The sequence below is a fragment of the Oncorhynchus clarkii genome, chromosome 23 (assembly GCF_045791955.1).
Source record: "Oncorhynchus clarkii lewisi isolate Uvic-CL-2024 chromosome 23, UVic_Ocla_1.0, whole genome shotgun sequence".
NCBI classification, from domain to species: domain Eukaryota; kingdom Metazoa; phylum Chordata; class Actinopteri; order Salmoniformes; family Salmonidae; genus Oncorhynchus; species Oncorhynchus clarkii.
This window is the reverse complement of record NC_092169.1, coordinates 9214790-9234737: the sequence shown is the minus strand read 5'-3', so window position 1 is coordinate 9234737 and position 19948 is coordinate 9214790. Positions and strand designations below refer to the sequence as shown.

The following is a 19948-nucleotide window of genomic DNA, read 5'->3' as shown; positions in this document are numbered from 1 at the left end:
TCTTCATCAGTTTGTATTGTTAATACGTTTGAAAAGCCATCTCAGCAGACTTTCATTTCCTTAATCCTCTTTGGGAACATACTGTAAAAAGAGCTGAGATTCCTACCTCCTTCTGTTTGTGTTTTTAACACTAATTACTAGGATGGCACTTTCTGCTCAAGTCCAAATTACATTTATGATATTCTTCTTCTTAATTTAGTCACTCTGCCCCATACCGTTGATTCACCATATCAAAGACAAAGGTGGAATAATGATATGTAATTAAACCATAGTTCCCAATGACGTATGCAATTAACAAATTAGTTAACACAGGGCAACCTGAATGGATCCTTATATTACATTCTACTAGTCAAAGTATATGAGATGTAATAGCTGGCTTTTTTATTATTTCTCATTATTGTACTCTAATTGCAGAAATTATGTGTGAGTTATGTTAAAAAACAACGCCTCTCTATTTCATGAAAAAAAAACTATTTTGAAATACTTTTGGATATGTTCCTTAGCGATTTTTGACACAGGCGGTCTGTCATAAGGACCTAGAGCCCCCATTAGAGTTGATCATCATCATAGAATTTGATGATTGATTCTTCATCAGTAGTAAATGAAAATATTATTTCATCATCTTTAATATTCTTGCCACTACCACAGTGTTCCGAAAGGCGGTTGGCTGGAGCAGAGAGACTGTAAGGGGTAAAGGGAGATGTGGATGCTTGTCTTAATGCTAAGCTGTTGTTGACTGTGATTCTAGTGATATTGGTCCCAAGGAAGTTGAAGTGAGAGATCCATTATAACCTGCTGATGTTGCTTGACTTTTTGGCACTGAAATGCATGCGTGAACTAAATGTTTTCATGATGTGAGGGACCTTCAAACATTTTTTTTATGAACAATAGAATACTGTCCGAAAACTAAAACAGTTATTCTATTCCTTCCCTCTGTATTCTCAAAGGTAATCGTTAACACTTCTAGAAGTTGTTTGGATTTTTCCAGACAAAGGTTTTGGACCATTTTGAATGCGTTCTACTTGTGCTGGGCAGTGTGGAATGGTGAACACAGTGGAATGGTGGGCCGTTTCCCCTCCAGTGGAATATTGATTATATGTGTTATGTGGAGGGGAAAACCAAACACTGTGACGGCTCTACCTCGCTCCACAGACTACTGTGGTCCCATGGACAGGCTCTTTGGACTGCTGGGAGAAGAGACTTCTCTACAGAGTTGTGTTGTTGAAAAAAGTAGCATTTAATAAGAACTACGCCATGTTCAAATAATTGTTTCTTTGTCTGCCTTGTTGTTCTAAAATGTGATAACTCAGTTGCTTTAGGCCTGCAATTTTGAGAGACTTATGTCTCACATTGTAGATGTTAACTAGTATGTAATACACAGAAAGGCAAAAAGTAAAACATAAAAATGCCGTTGTAGTAAAAGGCTGTTCTGTTACAAGCTGGACGGCCCAGGCTCAGCTGTCAGTCCGTTTGGTTGTACATGTAAGTCCATAGGGACACCTACTGAAGGCTTATGTAATGTTGGCACTGGCCTCTGTGGCACAGCCCCAAGAATTCCCCCTGTTACGGGATAGCCTGGAGAGTGCGCTGTGGCTGTCGATTCAAAGAGTGTAGGTCAAACGTATCAGTGACCAGGCAGCAGGAACATCTTTATCTCACCATCTCTCTCCAGTCCCCAGGTCCCCCGTTGCATTACGTTGCCATGGATGTTAGACAACGTTTCCATGGCATTGACGCTTGTTCAAGGGGAACATTGTGTGTAGGACCTGTGTGTCAGTCACTCAGTCTAATGTCATGGAACATAGATGAAGACATGCAGTACCTGAAAAAAATGTTGACTTTCTTTCAATGGTACTCACTTTTAGCCCATGTGTTGTTCATAAAAACAGATCATTTTTATTATGTTAATGAGACAAAGCAGGCTACACCAGAAAAAAGCTTTTTATAACTGCACTCTTACATACATTTTTACAGTCATGGACTCCCTTTTTATAACACCACACAAACTGTTATATTCAATGGCTTTTTTAGGCTTTTCTTTAAAACGTTTCTGATATTGGTTCTCTGACAGATGTGTAAATTGTTGTTTTGTCTCCGCTCCCGGTTATTTTTACTCTCTGAGGCTACATTCCGCTAGCTCCTCTCTCGTTTCTGATTTGACCTTTGACACCTGACCTTCTGAGGTGAGTGGAATTCATAACAAAGATTAAAATTCCTAAAGGAGGTACTCATAGTACATCAATCTAGGGTCTGCTCTTGAAGAACATGCTTTTCTCATCTCCAAAGTTCTACGTTTCATAGATAGTTTTGTCACATACAAAACAAAACAAGTCCATTATATACATCCTCTATCCCATATTGCAACCACAGGTCCCTTTCCCGTGATGGTGGCAAGCGTCACAATGATTTCATGTTTGACCACCAGTGCAGTTGGAGCATCCAGGTTTTCTTCATTTCAAATCCACTCTAGTCATGCAGTCCCAAAACATTATCTCAGATTCAATTTAGAAATGATTTTTAACAGTTGGTCGGTTCAGCAACAAAGTCTCAGCGTATTTGAGAGAGTTCTTTGAAGCGTGGTGGTCCATCAGGGGATTTGTTCTAACCGTTGAAGATTATTCCTGTTGTGTACCATCAGTTAGACAAACAACATTTTCTTAACCAGTCCATGTACACTCTTAGAAAAACATGGATCCTAAAAGGGTTCTTTGGTTGTCCCCATAGTAGAACCCTTTGAAGAACCCTTTTTATTTCCAAGTAGAACCCTATTGGGTCCCATGTAAAACCCTTTCTACAGAGGGTTCTACATGGAACCCAAAAGGGTTCTACATGGAACAGAAAACGGTTCTCCTATGGGGACAGCCGAAGAACCATTTTGGAACCATTTTTCTAAGAGTGTAATGGTGATGTGTGCCGTTCACTCTGATTTACTGATGGAGCATGGCAGGGACCAGGAGGAAGATGGGGGTCAGTGGGTCTGAGAGGGGGGTTAGGGGCTACAGGGCAGGCTGGGTGGGTGTGGGTGTCATTCATACCGGCCGGTCCACTGCGTACTGGCAAGGGCTTAGGTTAGACACGGTGTTTTGCACGGTCGGGTAGGCGAAGTTGGCATGCTGCTTGGCCTTGAGCCGGAGGCTGGCCAGGCTGGAGTTGCAGGTGTCTCTGTACATGTAAGGGCTCGCGGTGGTGGCGTAGGGGCAGGTGCTGGCGGTGACTGCGACCGAGTTCAGCGTGGGGCTATTGAGATTGTTGAGGTTGCCCAGGTTGTTGAGGCCCGAGCCAGCCACCCCGGCCACCGCCGAGGGAACCATGGAGGAGGCCATGTTCATGGAGGGGATTGAGCTGGAGGGGGAGAACATGGGCTGGGATGACAGGGGGCTTACATTCATGGAGTTGAAGAAGGGGAAGCTCTTGGCTGACAGTGGACTGCTGGCCAGACTCTTGGTGGCCCAGTTGTTGTAAGTGTAGCCAGAGTACATGTCGTCATAGGGCTGCATTAGTCCATTGAACTGGGCACCAAAGCCGTTTTTACACAGCTCAGCCTGCTGGTTCCTCTCCCTCTTCCTCCACTTGGCACGGCGATTTTTAAACCATACCTGAGAGAGAAGAACAGAGAAGGAGAAAAAGGCAAGTAAATATGGGCTTTTCTTTTCAACATAATTTGAGGTGATAAAAATTGTTCTGAAACACAATAACATCTTGGTATGCAATGACTGAGAATTTATATCTTTCAAATAGTTTTGGCAAGATTCCGTATGTTGTTGCTCTGTAGACTCTTTGAAAGAAAGAACAATCCAGAAAACTAAGTTTATCATCAAACAGTCATATTAGCCATGGTTTATTAAAACGAATGATTCACTTATTTGAATTATAAGCTCCCAGTGAAAGAAATGTCAAGCTAGAGCTGTCTTCACATTTTGTCATTTTAAGGTCCTATTTTTAGAGGGTATCAAATGGATTAACGTTTTAATGGCAAATCTAAAATGAAGGTACTTAATTCAGTTCCCAATTGGGGAAGTATTCATTTCTCTCTGAGTGTTCATTTTTGTGCTAGAACCTTCTCTTTATTCTCAAAAACACAAGACTTCAAAACTCCTCATTGTGTGGCAATATACCTATTATAGGAATTCAATACAGAAATTACATAATGGACTGTCATGTACAGTTAAAATCTAATTGTATTAATCAAATGCATATTATTCCCATGTAAATTATTCTAATTTAAATGTAAAAAGGCCACCAACACTGCTGGGGCTAACTAATCTCCCTCCCTCCCTTCATCATCTAGAACCGCTGTGCCAGGCATACAGTATCTCATCCAAACCCCAAATCTGTGTGTCTGCCAGCCAGCAGCCCAGGCATCTGTTGTGATAGTAATAGAATGCTCTGGACTATTAAATGTGTGGGTACAGTGCACATAGCAGTGAGTTTTCCATGGTACCCATTGACAGTAGGGGAAACCCCACTATTGAGGAAGACATCTTGCCTTTTAACATGACTCTTGGGCTATGTTGTTTAGGTATCATGGAAACATCTGAATGTCAAATGGTTAGTGAATGAGGTGTTTGTGGCAAACCTTACCTCATTTTCCTAAAACTGTCAAATGACTGATACAAGACACTCACTGTGACCTAAAGTACCCAAGTCCATTGCTCACGACTCCATTTCTCTCTGAGCGTTCATTTTGTGCTGGAACTTTCTCTTTATTCTCATATAGACAAGATTTCAAACTCCTCATTAAATTGCATAAATCAAGACGACAGGAGTAGTATTCGGGATATGCAGGGGGCATCTGCGTCCATGTGGAATTAGCAGGGAACGAGTGAGGCTCAAAAGGTCACTGTTAGACATTAGGACCAGGCCGTGTGTGGTCTGTTGTTCTTTCATAATAACAACCAAGACTGTGTGCTATGTGACCTTTTATCTGGCCAACATGAATTTGATCCATTACTTGTCAGGCAGGCAGTGATTTTATTGTCATCCGTTGGAATGTGAGCCCACCTGCTCCACACTGGGGGGGGGTGACCAAACCACTGGGCGTGGGTCATTTAAGGGTCAGGAGCAGAGCACACTTCTGACCTTTGTGTGACATGTGAAGCCTAGTTTTAGGTTGTTGTACCTAATCCCTGGTTAGGTACACTCTTTTACATTTGTACCTTCAATGGCCTTTTTACCTTCAGAATTATGTTGAAATAATATGCGTGACTCCCGCAAACGTTTTGGTGAATGGCATAGCTATGACTATTAGGTAACCCAAGAGGTAAAAGAAAAAACGTTAAATCCTAAAGAAAGTGGGTTTGGATTGCATTCAGACTGATTGGCACCTTTTCCCAATGTTTTATGTCATGGGGAAATAACAACAAAACTCAACCACTGGTTCAGTATTGGCTCTGTAGTGATTATGTGCAGGACTCACTCTAACCCGTGCCTCTGTGAGGTTGGTCCACACGGCGATCTCCTCCCGTGTGCTCATGTCGGGGTAGCGGTTCCTCTGAAAGGTGGCCTCCAGCTCCTGGAGCTGCTGGCTGGTGAAGTGGGTCCTCTGCCTGCGCTGCTTCTTCTTCAGAGAGCCGTCCTCTGCGTTCGACTCATCTGTTTGGTTCTGGTGGGACTTCTCTGTGTCTGGGAGGCAACAACAGGGATGGAGAGTTACAAGCCCAATCCAATACATTTTCTACTAAGCTAAAATATGGAATTGTTTTAAGATAGCCATACCAAGGATCATTTAGCTATATGATTTTTCATTTTAGGATCCCTTTAGGTGTAAACAAATATATGAACAAAATATTTAATGAAACATTGAATTTGTCCGTACTGCTATTAGCCCATAGAAACACATTGAATAACAGGTTGATACATGTAGAAAATAGATAGTGAAAAAATATCTCAAAAGAAAGTTTGTTTTAAAGTGTCTGTCCTATATCTGAGAGATATAAGATCAGGATAAAAAAATATATATATATCCATGTTTAAAAAATGGCACTAAACTACTTCCATCTATACCGACAGTACAGGCAAGTCTTGTGATGTTTGTGGATGTCCTAGAGCAAAACATGTATGTGTTCGTGAGAGTCTCACCTTTCCATAGAGGGGTCATACAGTATTTGTGTGTAGCCCAAACTGTTCGGACGCTACAGACAGAAGTTGGCACATTGGCGGTACCAACTTCAGACGAGTCCCGTGACGCTTGTGGGGGCAGTAGCAAAACGGAGAACACCATCGCGTTCGTGAGAGTTTCATCTTTTCATAGAGTGGTCATATTAGTTTTGTAGGCCAAACCGTTCTTACGCACAGACGTTTTCGTGAGAAGACCGATTATCGCAATGTCTCATGGTCTGACAAACACCGTGGTGGGGGATTGAGATGCAGCCCATGCAAAAAAAAAACGATACCTCTATCTTAAACAGACTCAGATTCTGATGGGGATTTTTTTATTACACTAATTGTATTTCAGCAGGGGGTACGAAAATCGACTGTAGTGGGATAAATGATTAAAGCATGGGATAAAAGTTGCGAAAGCACTTACAACTTTAACTCAATCTAAGTGACAGGCATATTTCAATTCCCATTCAATTGTCAAGTATTTTGCACAAGAGCAGCAATCATCTCTACAGAGTGAAGTGTCTTTCCATTGAAAAGTGATCACACTTCTCACAGTTTTCTCCAAAGCATATTGGCAATAGTCTGTGACTATTGTAGACTGTCATGTTACCAGGTGTGCTCTTTTATTTTAAATTAATTAACTTAATGGACATACTTTCCCATGCTATTTGAAAAAAGTTTTTATTTATATTGTCTTCTAATAATATGCCAATTTGTTAACAGTTTCCACCTCAGACTTTTGCGGTTCTGTTTGCAATATTACAAGATTAATGGACTGCGTTTATGTATCCTCTTTTCAGCGTTGTCAAAAATGAATCAATAATTGAAATTGTCCGTGAAACGCGCTTGGCACTAACACCAGAACCAATCAGACATGTTATGTCTGCCCAAGATCCTTTCTCTCTTCATCTGAGTTCCGCAATTGGAGGACCCCACAGAAAGAGTGAAATTAGTTGGCTACCTAATCCCAGGGATCAGGCTTTTGTTACCGGGCAGGTTTCGGACTGTTTGGCAAGGGTTTATCTCTCTGGGAGCAGTTAGAAATAGTCAGCAGGGTTTAAAAGACTCCACATGGCCACTGGAAAAACCAATAGGACCAGGCCTTTGCTGTTATCTACTAGTAAACTGACACTGGTTTAGCCATCATTTGGCCAAAAACCATTTCCCCTCCAATGTCACAATACAGAAAAGAGGACAGACCTTGAAAACCTAATATAAAGCAATCTCAGTGATGAAAGTAAATAAAGTCAATTTATTTAGCCTTTTCTGATTACGGATTACGTTGTTCTTGATCTCCAAATAGAATATACAGCTTTGCAGAAAATTGTTTTTTTACTCACTGACATAATCCAAATACAATGAATATGAATAGCTGTTTTGTTTTTCATATGTAATACATTGTCACAGGTATATCAATCAATTGGCTACACTACACACACCTACAGTGCATGGGCTAATATATATTCATGGTGTACAAATGTATAGAAGAAGGCATATGTCTGGCAAATACTGTACACCCTTGCAGCTTTTGTAACAGCAACTTATTTGGTCAAACTGCCAGTCAATCAGCCAGCAAACAAACAAACCAACCAAATAATAGTCAGTCCCCACCACCACTTGCACAACTGATGAGATTTCTGAGAGTCAGTTGGAGAAGCAATGTCCTGTATCCACTAACCACTGGAACAACATGTCAGTCTAACACTGACTCAATTTTAAAGCGACCCTAAGCATGATGATGAAAACAAATAGAGAGTATTAGAGCAACAAGATGATAAATGCATGGGTTAAGGGCTTTACAGTAAATTAGCATTATTGAGGAGCATATATAGAAGCCCCTTTTCCACTCATCACATTTCTTTGAAAGTTGTTTCAGCCTGACAGGCTGAGATATTCTCAGCACTAGAATGTCTGAAGCTCTGTTGGAGGTGGATTTATGAGTGCCAACCACACAGCAGACTTAGTTGTTTGGCAATTCAATCTGAATGTATATGCTTAACCCCTTGGACAGGCAGAAAAGCAACAATGTAGCAGCATACTGTGTCTATATGTCCAAATGCATGCACACATGCTTTGAAATACATGCATAGATACCCACAAATGCTGATGTATAATATAGCCTCTCTAGCCTGCTCATAATGCACCAAGGACCCTGCAATCTGACGCATGTTCTAATCACTAGGGGTGTCCTCGTTTTGTGAAAGAAATGATACATTCCCAGGTTGTATATTATCAAAAGGGGGCTGAATAAAATAAGCCTACTGTAGCCACACCTCTGTATCTACACAGCATGTGTGTCATTTATTGACGTTTCGCTCATTTTGAAACTTCAGAGATGCCACTTGAGTGTGCTATTGCCCATGTGAGATTTGTCATTTAATAAGGCCTAATTCGAAGTATGTATAACATCTCTGGGGTGGCAGGTAGCCTAGTGGTTAGAGTGTTGGGCCAGTAACAGAAAGGTTTCTAGATTGAATCCCTGAGCTGACAAGGTAAAAATCTGTCATTCGGCCCCTGAACAAGGCAGTTAACCCACTGTTCCCTTGTAGGCCATCATTGTAAATAAGACGTTGTTCTTAACTGACTTGCCTAGTTAAATAAAGGTTAAATAATGAAATGAAGTGGATATAATATTTCAGAGGTGATGCCCAGGTGTCTGCCATCATGGGGATACAGTTTATTTAATTAATAAATATACACTGAACAAATAAACATTTAAGTGGACATTAGGTTGACATTTCTAACAATATCCAATATCACACGAAAGAACAATGAATGAACTGCTTGTTTATTTTTCTATATATAATTTCCACTAGCTAAACCTTTTCTAGAATAAACATTCCGTAGTCAGTGAACAAAACAAGTAGGCTACACTGGAAATATTGCCACTTGATATTTTGGCCTCTATGCCTCATTATGTTGATGCTAGGTTATAGTGCGTAATCCATGGTTCACATTTAGGCGTTCTCCTAAATCCCTGCACTCACTCAGGACCGTCCATTTCGGAGTAAGTTTACATTAGTCACACTTTATGGGGTCTGTTGCAGACGCTGGATCCACAGAGATGTCATCTATTAGACCGCACCGGTATCACACATATTTGCTTTTTCTCTGCCATAGTTTGTTATAAAGTGACATGCAGACTGTTGAAATGCAGAGGCAGACATTTAGCTTTCAAGCCTGAGCAATAGTTGCTCAGGATATTCTTGTATGTCTATGACTTTAGGCTTATTTCCGTTCATTATGTGTTTTAGCTTTTAGGTTTTAATTGCGAGTGATTAAAATATCAGTGTGCAAAGACACGCACAATCCAAAATGCCCAAAAAAGCTGCTTCTCCGCCAACGCGCAAGGGGTTCGTGACAGATGTTTACAGTAGCTTCCATTAAAGTCTCGCAGTTAATAACCCTTGCTTTATAAAAGACAAGCGTGAAGAATGAACTTGCAATTTGAGTTCATGAAGGAAAATGACAAGTATCTAATGTGAATCATATAGGTTGCTATGCGCTGTACAAAATAACACATTTGGATTTGAATAATATTGGCATTCAAGTTAAGAAATTACAAATGTGGCAACAGTAGTCTAAGAAGCAAGCCAATTAATATGATTACATTGATATCCACATGTAATTACGCACGCTATTCGCCACAATAATAATAGGTATTGCATGCTATAAACAACTTTAGAAAAGCATCGTTATGTTGTTTTTATGATTATGATTAATCTTATTAATCGTATTATTATTATTATATTAGACTATTATTATTATTAGGCCTATTATTATACAATTGTTTGATTGGTCGGCCTACATTCATGAACATATAGCCTAAGCCTATTCATCCGTAATTTCAGTCTGAGGACATCGGTCAAACACTCCTTTAATGTATATGCATGGTATACTTGGAAACTGACCGCTGTTGTCTTGGCCTTTACATCCCTGATCATGTTGTGGGGTCCCGGAGTCCGAGAGCGATAGCGCCGGGCTACGGGCTTCACTGTCCGTCAGAAGGTTAAAATCCATAACCCCGGCCTCCCGGCTCTGCAACAGCAAGGCAATACAATTCAGCATAAATAAATATGGCAACATAATACAAGCATCCTCACCTCGGTTTTGGCCTCCAACCTACTTGGCAATACAAAATAAACAACTAGAAAAATAAACAACTAGAAAGAACAAGAAATGACAACAATAACTATGTTGATACTCTTTTTTATAATAAGCCTGAATTGTAATATAACAAATGCTTGGACAGTTAAAATGTTCTAGGCCTACGCATGTTTTACATTTCAATATCAACACAGATTAACTAGGGAATAACTATGAATATCACACTTCATAAACGTGGTAAAATCTTGACAAACTGCTAGTGCTAATCATATAGGCTACAGTATGCGCAGGATTTAGAATATTCTCACATTTTGATAACATTCACGTTGCTGGTGGACTTTATTCATGATGCAAAACGGTCCATCTCTGAAATAGCCTACCTATTCGATTAAGGGTGTGTTCGTAAATTCACTCTGGAGGGCCAGAGTGCCCTCATAGTGCGCACTGGGCGTTCGTAAATTCAGAGCGATGTCAGATTGTCCGTTCGTAAATTCAGATAATTTCACTATAGGAGCGTAGGGTTGATCCGAGCGTTCTGGCCTCACAACGGCAGTCAAGCATCCAAGCTAACTGGCTAAAATTGGCTAGCTTGCTAGCTACATCCAGACACAAATGAGAGAACACATCACTCTGAACATTTTACTCGTCCTAGCAGAGCTGGTTATGCTGTTTTAATGTTACCTAGAGCGCTTGTGACTGTAACTGTGCTGCTGGCAACTGTTTAAAGGCGTTTTTTGTCGACGTTTACTGACATGGGTCAGATTACACGGGTGTTGGCTGTTCCTAAATTGTCAGTTATTCTGCGCTCTGGCACAATCAGGTGCTCTGAAATCGGAGTAGATAGCCAGAGTGAATTTACGAACGCACGCTAAATGTAGGCCTATATTACGTTGTAATAACTACGAATGTGTTCTGTTACTGTTAGTTCTACTTTTGTTCATTTGGAGTTATAGTGGTAAAATATATGACCCGAAGAGCATCCTCGTGAGGGAGGCTGATACGCAATGAAGCCTAAAATAACAGGTCGTTTATTTATACAAGCGCAGTTAACACCTTGAAGATATGGGAGGACACAATCGCTCCCTCAAAGCTTCTTGATATTTATGATGTCGTGTTACGTTTAACGACGGGGGTAGGTTCCAATCCACTTAGCCGCCTCTCAACCCCTTTACTGGCGCTCTCAAAATGGGAGCTAATTGGTCTTTGCCTTGTACAAAAAATATTGTAGTAACACTGCCTCAACCATGTGCCATAAGTGACTGCGTATGTGTGTTTGTGTGGGTGTGTGTGTGTGTGTATTTATACTGCGGTTCAGCAAAATGAAGGCAGTTATATACAGTACAATTAACAACATTAAATTACATTTCACAACAGATTTCACAACACATTAAGTGTGTACACTCAGGCCACTAATCTACTACCACACATCGACAACTCAAAGTACATGTGTTGTATGTATAGTGCTTGTGTTATCGTGTGTGTATGCGTGTGTATGTGACTGTGTGTGTGTCTCATCATAGTTCCCGCTGATACATAAGGTGTATTTTTATCCATTTAAAAAATCTGATTCGACTGTGTGTGTGTGTGTGTGTGTGTGTGTGTGTGTGTGAGAGAGAGAGTTTGTGTGTGTGTGTGTGTGTGTGTGTGTGTGTGTGTGTGTGTGTGTGTGTGTGTGTGTGTGTGTGTGTGTGAGAGAGAGAGTTTGTGTGTGTGTGTGTGTGTGTGTGTGTGTGTGTGTGAGTTTGTGTGTGTGTGTGTGTGTGTGTGTGTGTGTGTGTGTGTGTGTGTGTGTGTGTGTGTGTGTGCATGGGTGTATTTAAATCAGCCTTCTTCATGCCGGTCTCTGTCACTCTATAAGCCCCTCTTTAGCGGTGCACCCTTTGACTCCTCTGGTGTGTCTCTGTGAACTATGATGTGAACGAATCACATGGTGGCCCATAGTGGCATAATATCAAACCTCACTCACTTGAGCTGGATACTCACTGGAGAAACATGCAATTAAATTGAGCTTCAAGTTCCTTGGCGTCCACATCACTAAGGACCTATCATGGTCCAAACACACCAAGACAGTCGGGAAGAGGGCACGACAATGCCTATTCCCTCTCAGGAGGCTGAAAAGATTTGTCATGGGACCTCAGAACTTCAAAAAGATCCCCAGCCACCCAAGTCATAGACTGTTCTCTCCAATACCGCACGGCAAGCGGTACCAGAGTGCCAAGTCTGGACCAAAATGCTCCTTAACAGCTTCTACCCCCAAGCTATAAGACTGCTGAACAATTATTAAAATGGATACCCAGAATATTTGCTTTGACCCCCTTATTTTATTTGGATGTATTATTATTTTTTGCACTGACTCTCTTGCACAGGCTCGATGTACACTCACTGGGCTATAACCACACACTCACACATACTACACTGACACTCCCAAACACACACACACAGACACACAGATAAAACACACACGCACATGCATATTGACGCCACACACACACGCATGCACGCGCGCGCGCACACACACACACACACGCACGCGCGCACACACACACACACACACACACACACACACACATTTGCATTTACATTCCTTCACACTCTTCACATACGCTGCTACTACTCTCTGTTTATTATCTAAGCCTACAGTAGTCATGTTACACCTACCTACATGTACATATTACCACAATTACCTTGACTAACCCCTGCACATTGACTCAATACTGGTACCCCTTGTATATAGATATCCTTGTTATTGTTATTTTATTTTGTTACTATATTTCCTTTCATTTCCTTTAATAAAATGTTTCCTACCTACTTTTTTAAAACTCTGCATTTTTGGTTAAGGGCTCGTAAGTAAGTATTTCACAGTGCATGTGACAAATAACATTGGATTTGATATGATTTGAACACACATTTCCCAGTCATTTTCATTCAAGTACGGTACTGAGTGAGGACTCTGATCTGATCAACCAACTTGCTGACCATCAGAATTTGCAGACTAACTTAATGGACAGCTTGTTCTCAGTTTGAATGGTAAACACAATAAATCCTCAAACTGATTAATCATATCAAGCAAATGCTAGCTGTATTTCCGTTTCCCCGAATTCTTTCCATTTCTACAGAATATCCCTGACAGCAATCTGCTCATCTATTTGAGTGTCTCTGCCCTAGAGATCTTAGAAGAAGCCCTACACTCAGAAAAACATGCTCTCTAGAACCTAAAAGGGTTCTTCTGCTGTTCCCATAGGAAAACCCTTTGAAGAACCCTTTTTGGTTCCACATAGGACCCTTTCCACAGAGGGTTCTACATGGAACCCAAAAGGGTTCTACGTGAAACCAAAAAGGGTCCTCCCAGGAACTAAAAAGGGTTCTCCTATGGGGAAAGCCGAAGAACCCCATTGGAACCCTTTTTTCTAAGTGTACATGATGAAGCCTCGTGCTGTGTTCTTTATGCAGTTCTTTATCTCCATACATGTACGCCTATCAAAATATTTGTATTCCACTTCAAAGAGTTGAAGAACTGCATGAATAAAACAAGTGTTTATGATATGTCATGTTGGTCGACACTTTAAGTTTTGTATTCACCATGACAGAAAAAACAACAGAAGACAGAGTCCAACTAAAAATATACACTTATGTTCAATTTTTTTTTAAAAGTTTCATTGAATCAAGTTTTTAGCAGTTATAAATTAGTATCTCATTATGAAATATAAAACTTATGCTGTCTGGTACAAGTAGAAAAATATCAATACATTCTTATGCCAATGTAGTTCTCTCCTCAATGTTTTAGAATCCTTATTGTGTATTATAAATCACAGTACACCTATTGCAACGTCACCCTTAGTTTATGACAATATATAGATCATCCATGACTTATAAATGTAACAACCCATCAATGCTTTTGAAGAGTAAAGACCTTGTAAGCCCATATCCAATCACAACCGCATGGGAGACACAGGGGGCAGTGTTGTGATCATGTGCTTATCGCACGAATACAGGTTTAATTTCACATGTGAAAAGAGCCATGCCAAAGCTATCCTTCACAAAATATAAAGCATGTTTGAATTATTCTATGGTGTTAGTTTCTTTCCCAAAAGGCTTTGTTCTGGCCCATAGGCGAGAAGTGAGATTGAGGATAAGATCAAATCTCACAGAGAGATTGCTTTACAAAATATACTTATTTTGCGTTGTGGCGATAGTACTAATAAGGTTCTGGTTTTGTGGGTTATAGTTGACTTGCAGGTCAAATGGTATTTCAGTTGATTGTTTCAACACTGACATAAAATATTTATCTGAAGTCAATACAAAAGTAACATTGCTTATCATTAAGTACATTTAAGTCATCAAATATAATTACTGCTTATGATTCTCTTTTGTGCAAGCTTGTTTAAATTCAATGTAAGGTTGTTGAAATCAAAAATCTGGTATGTGCCATATAGGCTGAAAGACATATCCGTTTGGTCTACAAACAAGACCTAAACTGAAAAAGAACGCATCCAATCTCATTGCAAAAGCAACCCACAGAAAAACTCAAGAGGCTACTTGCCTGAAAGAGAGCAACAGCTGCTGTCCTTTGTGTATAGGCTATGCCACCAGAGAAGTCCAGTATTTTGGTCAGAAATATGAATATGACACTGTCAGATACATATCCTTTGACAGTGATGTATGGGACCGTGTCATAGCAGTGCTGAGAGAGGCTGGGCAGTTTGGCAGAGAGTGCGGATGACGCACACCCGCATTTAGTCTAGAACAAGGTGTCAGTGCCTCCTTCCGAGGCACGATATGACATATTTTGTATTCCAAATTAAGTCCCTTCGCTAGAATTAGATAAGGCCAACAACCCATCATGGTGATGGGCCTAACAAAGACACATGGATATAACTGAAAATAAGCTTTTATGAATTTCAAGAGACACTGTATGGGATGTCCCCAGTTCACCAATAATGTTGTGTTATTTAGTTGCAAGTGCATACGTTTTATAAAGGTGCCTTGGTTAATTATACCAATCATTTCCGTTCATATTTGACAACATCTGTCATAATGTCAATTGATTACTTCACCTAACGTCTATATAAATATGACAATTTCACCATGGTGGCTCCTTTAATTTATTATAGAAATTTGTATAAATATGTAGGCCTAGAGTTGAGGATGACTGATTATTTTGCACTCTATTTCAACTTCATCCATGAGTTTCTCGTAATTGAGACATACTGTACATAGCCTTGTTCACCCATTGAAATGAGTGAAGTCAATCCAGTGCGTAATATATTATAATTGGAATCCTTACAGCAAATGATGATACTATTCATAGTCAGGTTAGATCATTATTGTGTTATTGTTCAATGGTCTACAAATCAAGTACAGTTGTAATGACATTTGACAATATTTGACATTTATAGGCCTACTATGTTGATAGAGCTGTAACAGATTCTTGATCATAACCTGATATGCTGAAATGTTACAGGCAAATTGCTCGTCTGACAAACATAGCCCATAGCAATTCACTGAGTGAACTTGGTACTTTATTTGAATTACTCTGATATTTTCCAAGGGCTTGCGCTTGTGCTCGTGCACCATGCAATGTTCATTTTGGAATCACCACCACTTTTGCATCCAAATTCCATCTCTGGGTTCCTCTGTTTTCTGTCTCAACGATGGCTTTAATTCAGCGTAAAACATTGATGTGACCACAGATGGAAGTGTATGTTTACTCATAGTCTTATGAACTGAATGAAGTATACTCGTGTTCAACTGAGCAAATCAACATTAGTAGGAGTCGATGCGAGATGGGGTGTGTAGTTTGCATAAGTAGAGTGCTTTAAGCAGTACAACATCGGGCTCATTAAAATATATATCTAATAATAAAAAATAATGGAAGCAGAAATCCTCTCATTTTTCAGAAGATTGGTGAGTCCATCTGTTGGGAAGGCAGAGGCTCACTGCTTACATTTCCACGACTTGTGCATGCCTTGGAATTATTCATAAAAACGCGTTGAGAATTAATTCCCTGGATTAAGACTTGATTAAGATGTATGTCACTTTGCTGTCTGAGAATTTATTAAAGGCCTCCTCGAGGAGGCGGCAGATGGAATTTCGGCCCAATGTTTGTAGATGTTAATTTCTCCCCTCCTAACAAATATTTGCATATGACTGGGAGGGTCAAAGCGAAGTTTCTCTACATGCGCACAACAAACTCCGATTTCTCAATCTCCAAGTTAGCCAATGGATAGTAATGCATGTTAATTCGATGTTATAAAGTCCATATAATAATAATAATTATACGTTTTATTATAAGCTATTATTATCATTAATATAAATGTTTTATTACAGATGATTTGCCAGTAATAAATGACAGCTGATTGGTCTGATAGACCTTTGTGAAAAACATTATAGCTTTGCCTAGGCATTCATATTCACAATAAAACATTTTCAAAAAAGAAACAGAAAGCAATCTGAAAGAGAAGCAATTCAAAATATCAGTTATAGCCTACAATATCTATCGCTCATAGAATCGAATCATAATTATATATATTTTGAGTTAAATGTATAGGCCTAATGCAAAATCCGGCAATTTAAAAAAAAAAGTTTTATTTCATGTTTATTTCACCTTTATTTAACCAGGTTGAGAACAAGTTCTCATTTACAACTGCGACCTGGCCGAGATAAAGAAAAGCAGTGCGATCAAGTCAGTTAACAAGTAATCTACTACGTAGGGACAATTAAACAATTTCAACACTGAATATGTAGAAACTACTTTTAGAATAACTGTCACATGGCTGAGGCCCATAGCATGATCCCATTTTACAAGTGAAAATGATAATGACCGAGAATAATAGGTTATTTGGAAGGCATGATTGCACTTGCACCCTGAATTATAGGCCGATCCCTTGTCGCAGTTTAATTCAACAGTATTCCATGCCTTGTCGCTGAATTAACAGAATAGTCTACGCCAAAAATCTTTCGTTCAAACAGCTCAGTGGTTTTAATTTCAAAACCGGCTGATTCCGTAATAGAAATATATTATTTATAATACAGTCAAATGATCTCATCTTGATATGCCCTTGATCTTTAACTTCACTTGTGAGGTGGTACATGTCAGACTGAAAACCACAAGATAACATGCAATTAAAAAATTGCACGGCCTAAATAATACAATCTTGGTGCCATATCACTTGTTAAATAAATTATAATGGTTGGCCATATGACCTTGTGTAAAATCGAATTCATGGAATGACACTTGTTGCAGATGTGCAAATCGGTTCAATGTTGTAGGCTATTTTTTTTCTTATTCCCACTCAATAAATATCTGTATATATATGTATATATCTATATCTATATCTATATCTATATATATATATATATATATAGATCTAGGCCAAGATGTTTAAGACACGTTGTTAGCAAAGGCTAAATTCATTTTAATTGTCAAGTCAATTTATTCAAATTTCTGCACGGCATCTCTCTAAATAATATATTAATTATTGTAAACATCGATATACTTAGAATGTAGGCTAAATGTAGGCTAAATAAGTAGGCTAAATAAAGTTGAATTCGTCAGGTATATCCTCTTTAGACATAGGCCTATGTGTTTTCCATTTTGTTACGCAGATAGGCAAATTGGCCACACACATGGATAGACCCAACAAAGGATTGTTAGCCTATATGAAACAATAGCAGTGCGTTCTTTATAGGCCTGTTTTCTTACTTTAATATAATGTTTAATTTGCTATAAGTTCGTCATAACAAAGGCAATAAACTGAATACGTTTATGTTCAGGGTAGAGTGAGTGCACGCATGTTTGTACGGAGAGAGTTCCGAGGCCTAGACCGGAGGGGGCAGAGGGTAGAAACTCTGTTTTTCTTTCTTGTGGATCGGGAGCACCTGCCACCTATCAATTTCGGATATACCCTCAAATATTTTTGACCTAAGAAATATTCTCACAGAGAATGTAAGTCAAAACTGTTTTTAAATTGTGGTGATTTAGTGGTTAGACCGTTAGGCCAGTAACCGAAAAGTTGCTGGATCGAATCCCTGAGCTGACAATGTAAAAAATGTATTTCTGCCCCTGAACAAGGCAGTTAACCCACTGTTCCCCGATAGGCCGTCATTGTAAATAAGAATTTGTTCTTGACTGACATGTCTAATTAAAAAACATTTCAGCAGAAGCACGTATCAATAATTTACAGCAGCGAGCACATACATTTACGCACGTACTTGTACCGGTCCATCGTGGGTATCGAACCCCCAACCCTGGCGTGGCAAGCGCCAAGATCTACCGCCGGAGCCACACCGGAGTAAATGTATAATATTTCGAAAGCACTTATAATATGGACAAACAATGAGCAAAATGTGTTAGCCTATATATTCCGATCAATGCTGACATAGGCCTACTAACTCTACAGGGTATTTGTTCCAGAAAACTATTTTATTTAGATTTATAAGGATGGAAACTGTGACTTATGTTTTAACTTAATTAAAGCAAATGAACAATTCACAAGAGGAGCAGATGCAAGGTTTAGAAAGTGTATCCCCTAAAATCTGCTGAAGACATGAATCAATGCCAAAATTACACTCTACTGTTAGATAAATTGTGGTCTACATTTCCAGTATTATTGTAAATGTAAACAGGCTAGGCCTAATAGATGTTTGTTTCATTCAGCTAGGACCTGCACATTTGGCTATAGTAACATAGTAGCCAAAGTAGCCACTCTTATCACACAACTTTGAGTTGGTGAGTGCTGGACAGATGTGATGTGACAGGTCATCATCATCTGCATCTTCATCATCATGAATAATGAGCTAAAGTAAATTGTAAACATTAATCTATTTATTTACCCTGCTCTGCTCAATACGTTTAACCACCTAAATCATGGTAAAGGTGTCCATCGTACCAGAGTAACTTGCTGGTAAAGTTTGAGTTCGTGAGGTAGCCTGGCTATGTTTAAGACTAGCAACCAACTATGTGATGTAGCTATAGGCTTCGTTATGGATTTACATGATGGTTCAAACAATGGTGATGTAGTCTAGTCTAATTTGCTTGCCTAATGCACATGCTGACATAACATTCAGTCAGACACAACCATGACGTTTGAAGTTTACTGGGAGAATGAAACTATCATACGCGCACTTACATGAAATCCTGGTCTGGTCTGGTTAAATTAATCCCCCGAAAATACAAGCTTGATGTTTAGGTTAATGATTGTCCGAATGAGGTGCTGCTGACATGAAGAAAGTTCCTCCGGCTGTAAAGTAAAAAAGTGACAGTTTCCTTCTTTCAATGTTGTCAGACATGAAGGCAGTCGAAGAGTGAAAGCCTGAACCCCATACAGCGGGGGGACTGACTTTATGCTAAATATCTTGTGCGACAAGTCCACTACAGAAAGGACTGCCCACTTCACTTCACAGCTTATACTTGTCACCCACAACCCACACAGTGCACGCTCGTGCGCAAGGAACCCACACGCACTAAAGCACGCATGCACACACACAAACTCTCTCCCTCTCGCGCTCTACATCGCTTTATCTTGCAGCCATGCATGCACTCTCACACGAATGCGCCCTCTACCCAACACATTTCTATGTAGCCTCGGCTTGCATTGCGTTTCGATTAGTCCAGCTGATATCCATCTGAATTCACACTGGACACAAACGTCAATTCAACGTCTATTCCACGTTGGTTCAACGCAATTTCAGTGTGCTCAGGGTATTTTTTTTGTATTTTATTTTTTATAGTTACAAAAAA

At 39.7% G+C, this 19948-nt stretch overlaps 1 protein-coding gene across 1 annotated transcript; it reads right to left on the bottom strand.

Moving 5' to 3' along the window:
- Positions 1-1871: 1871 nt before the first annotated feature.
- Positions 1872-19593, bottom strand: LOC139381787 (pituitary homeobox 3-like). The gene is made up of 4 exons (XM_071125545.1): positions 19338-19593; positions 10014-10140; positions 5417-5622; positions 1872-3596 (listed from the first exon to the last, which is right to left on the bottom strand). The coding sequence occupies exons 2-4, from the start codon at positions 10120-10122 to the stop codon at positions 3030-3032; spliced, it is 882 nt and encodes a 293-aa protein (XP_070981646.1). The 5' UTR covers positions 10123-10140; positions 19338-19593; the 3' UTR covers positions 1872-3029.
- Positions 19594-19948: the final 355 nt, after the last annotated feature.

Bases quoted from the DNA above. Each gene is read 5' to 3' on its own strand.
- LOC139381787 (XM_071125545.1), bottom strand. From the start codon at position 10,122: ATGGATTTTAACCTTCTGACGGACAGTGAAGCCCGTAGCCCGGCGCTA. The intron at 5,623-10,013 runs GTCAGTTTCCAA...GTTGCCTCCCAG, and splicing joins TAAAGGCCAAGACAACAGCG to ACACAGAGAAGTCCCACCAG. The intron at 3,597-5,416 runs GTGAGTCCTGCA...CTTCTCTCTCAG, and splicing joins TCACAGAGGCACGGGTTAGA to GTATGGTTTAAAAATCGCCG.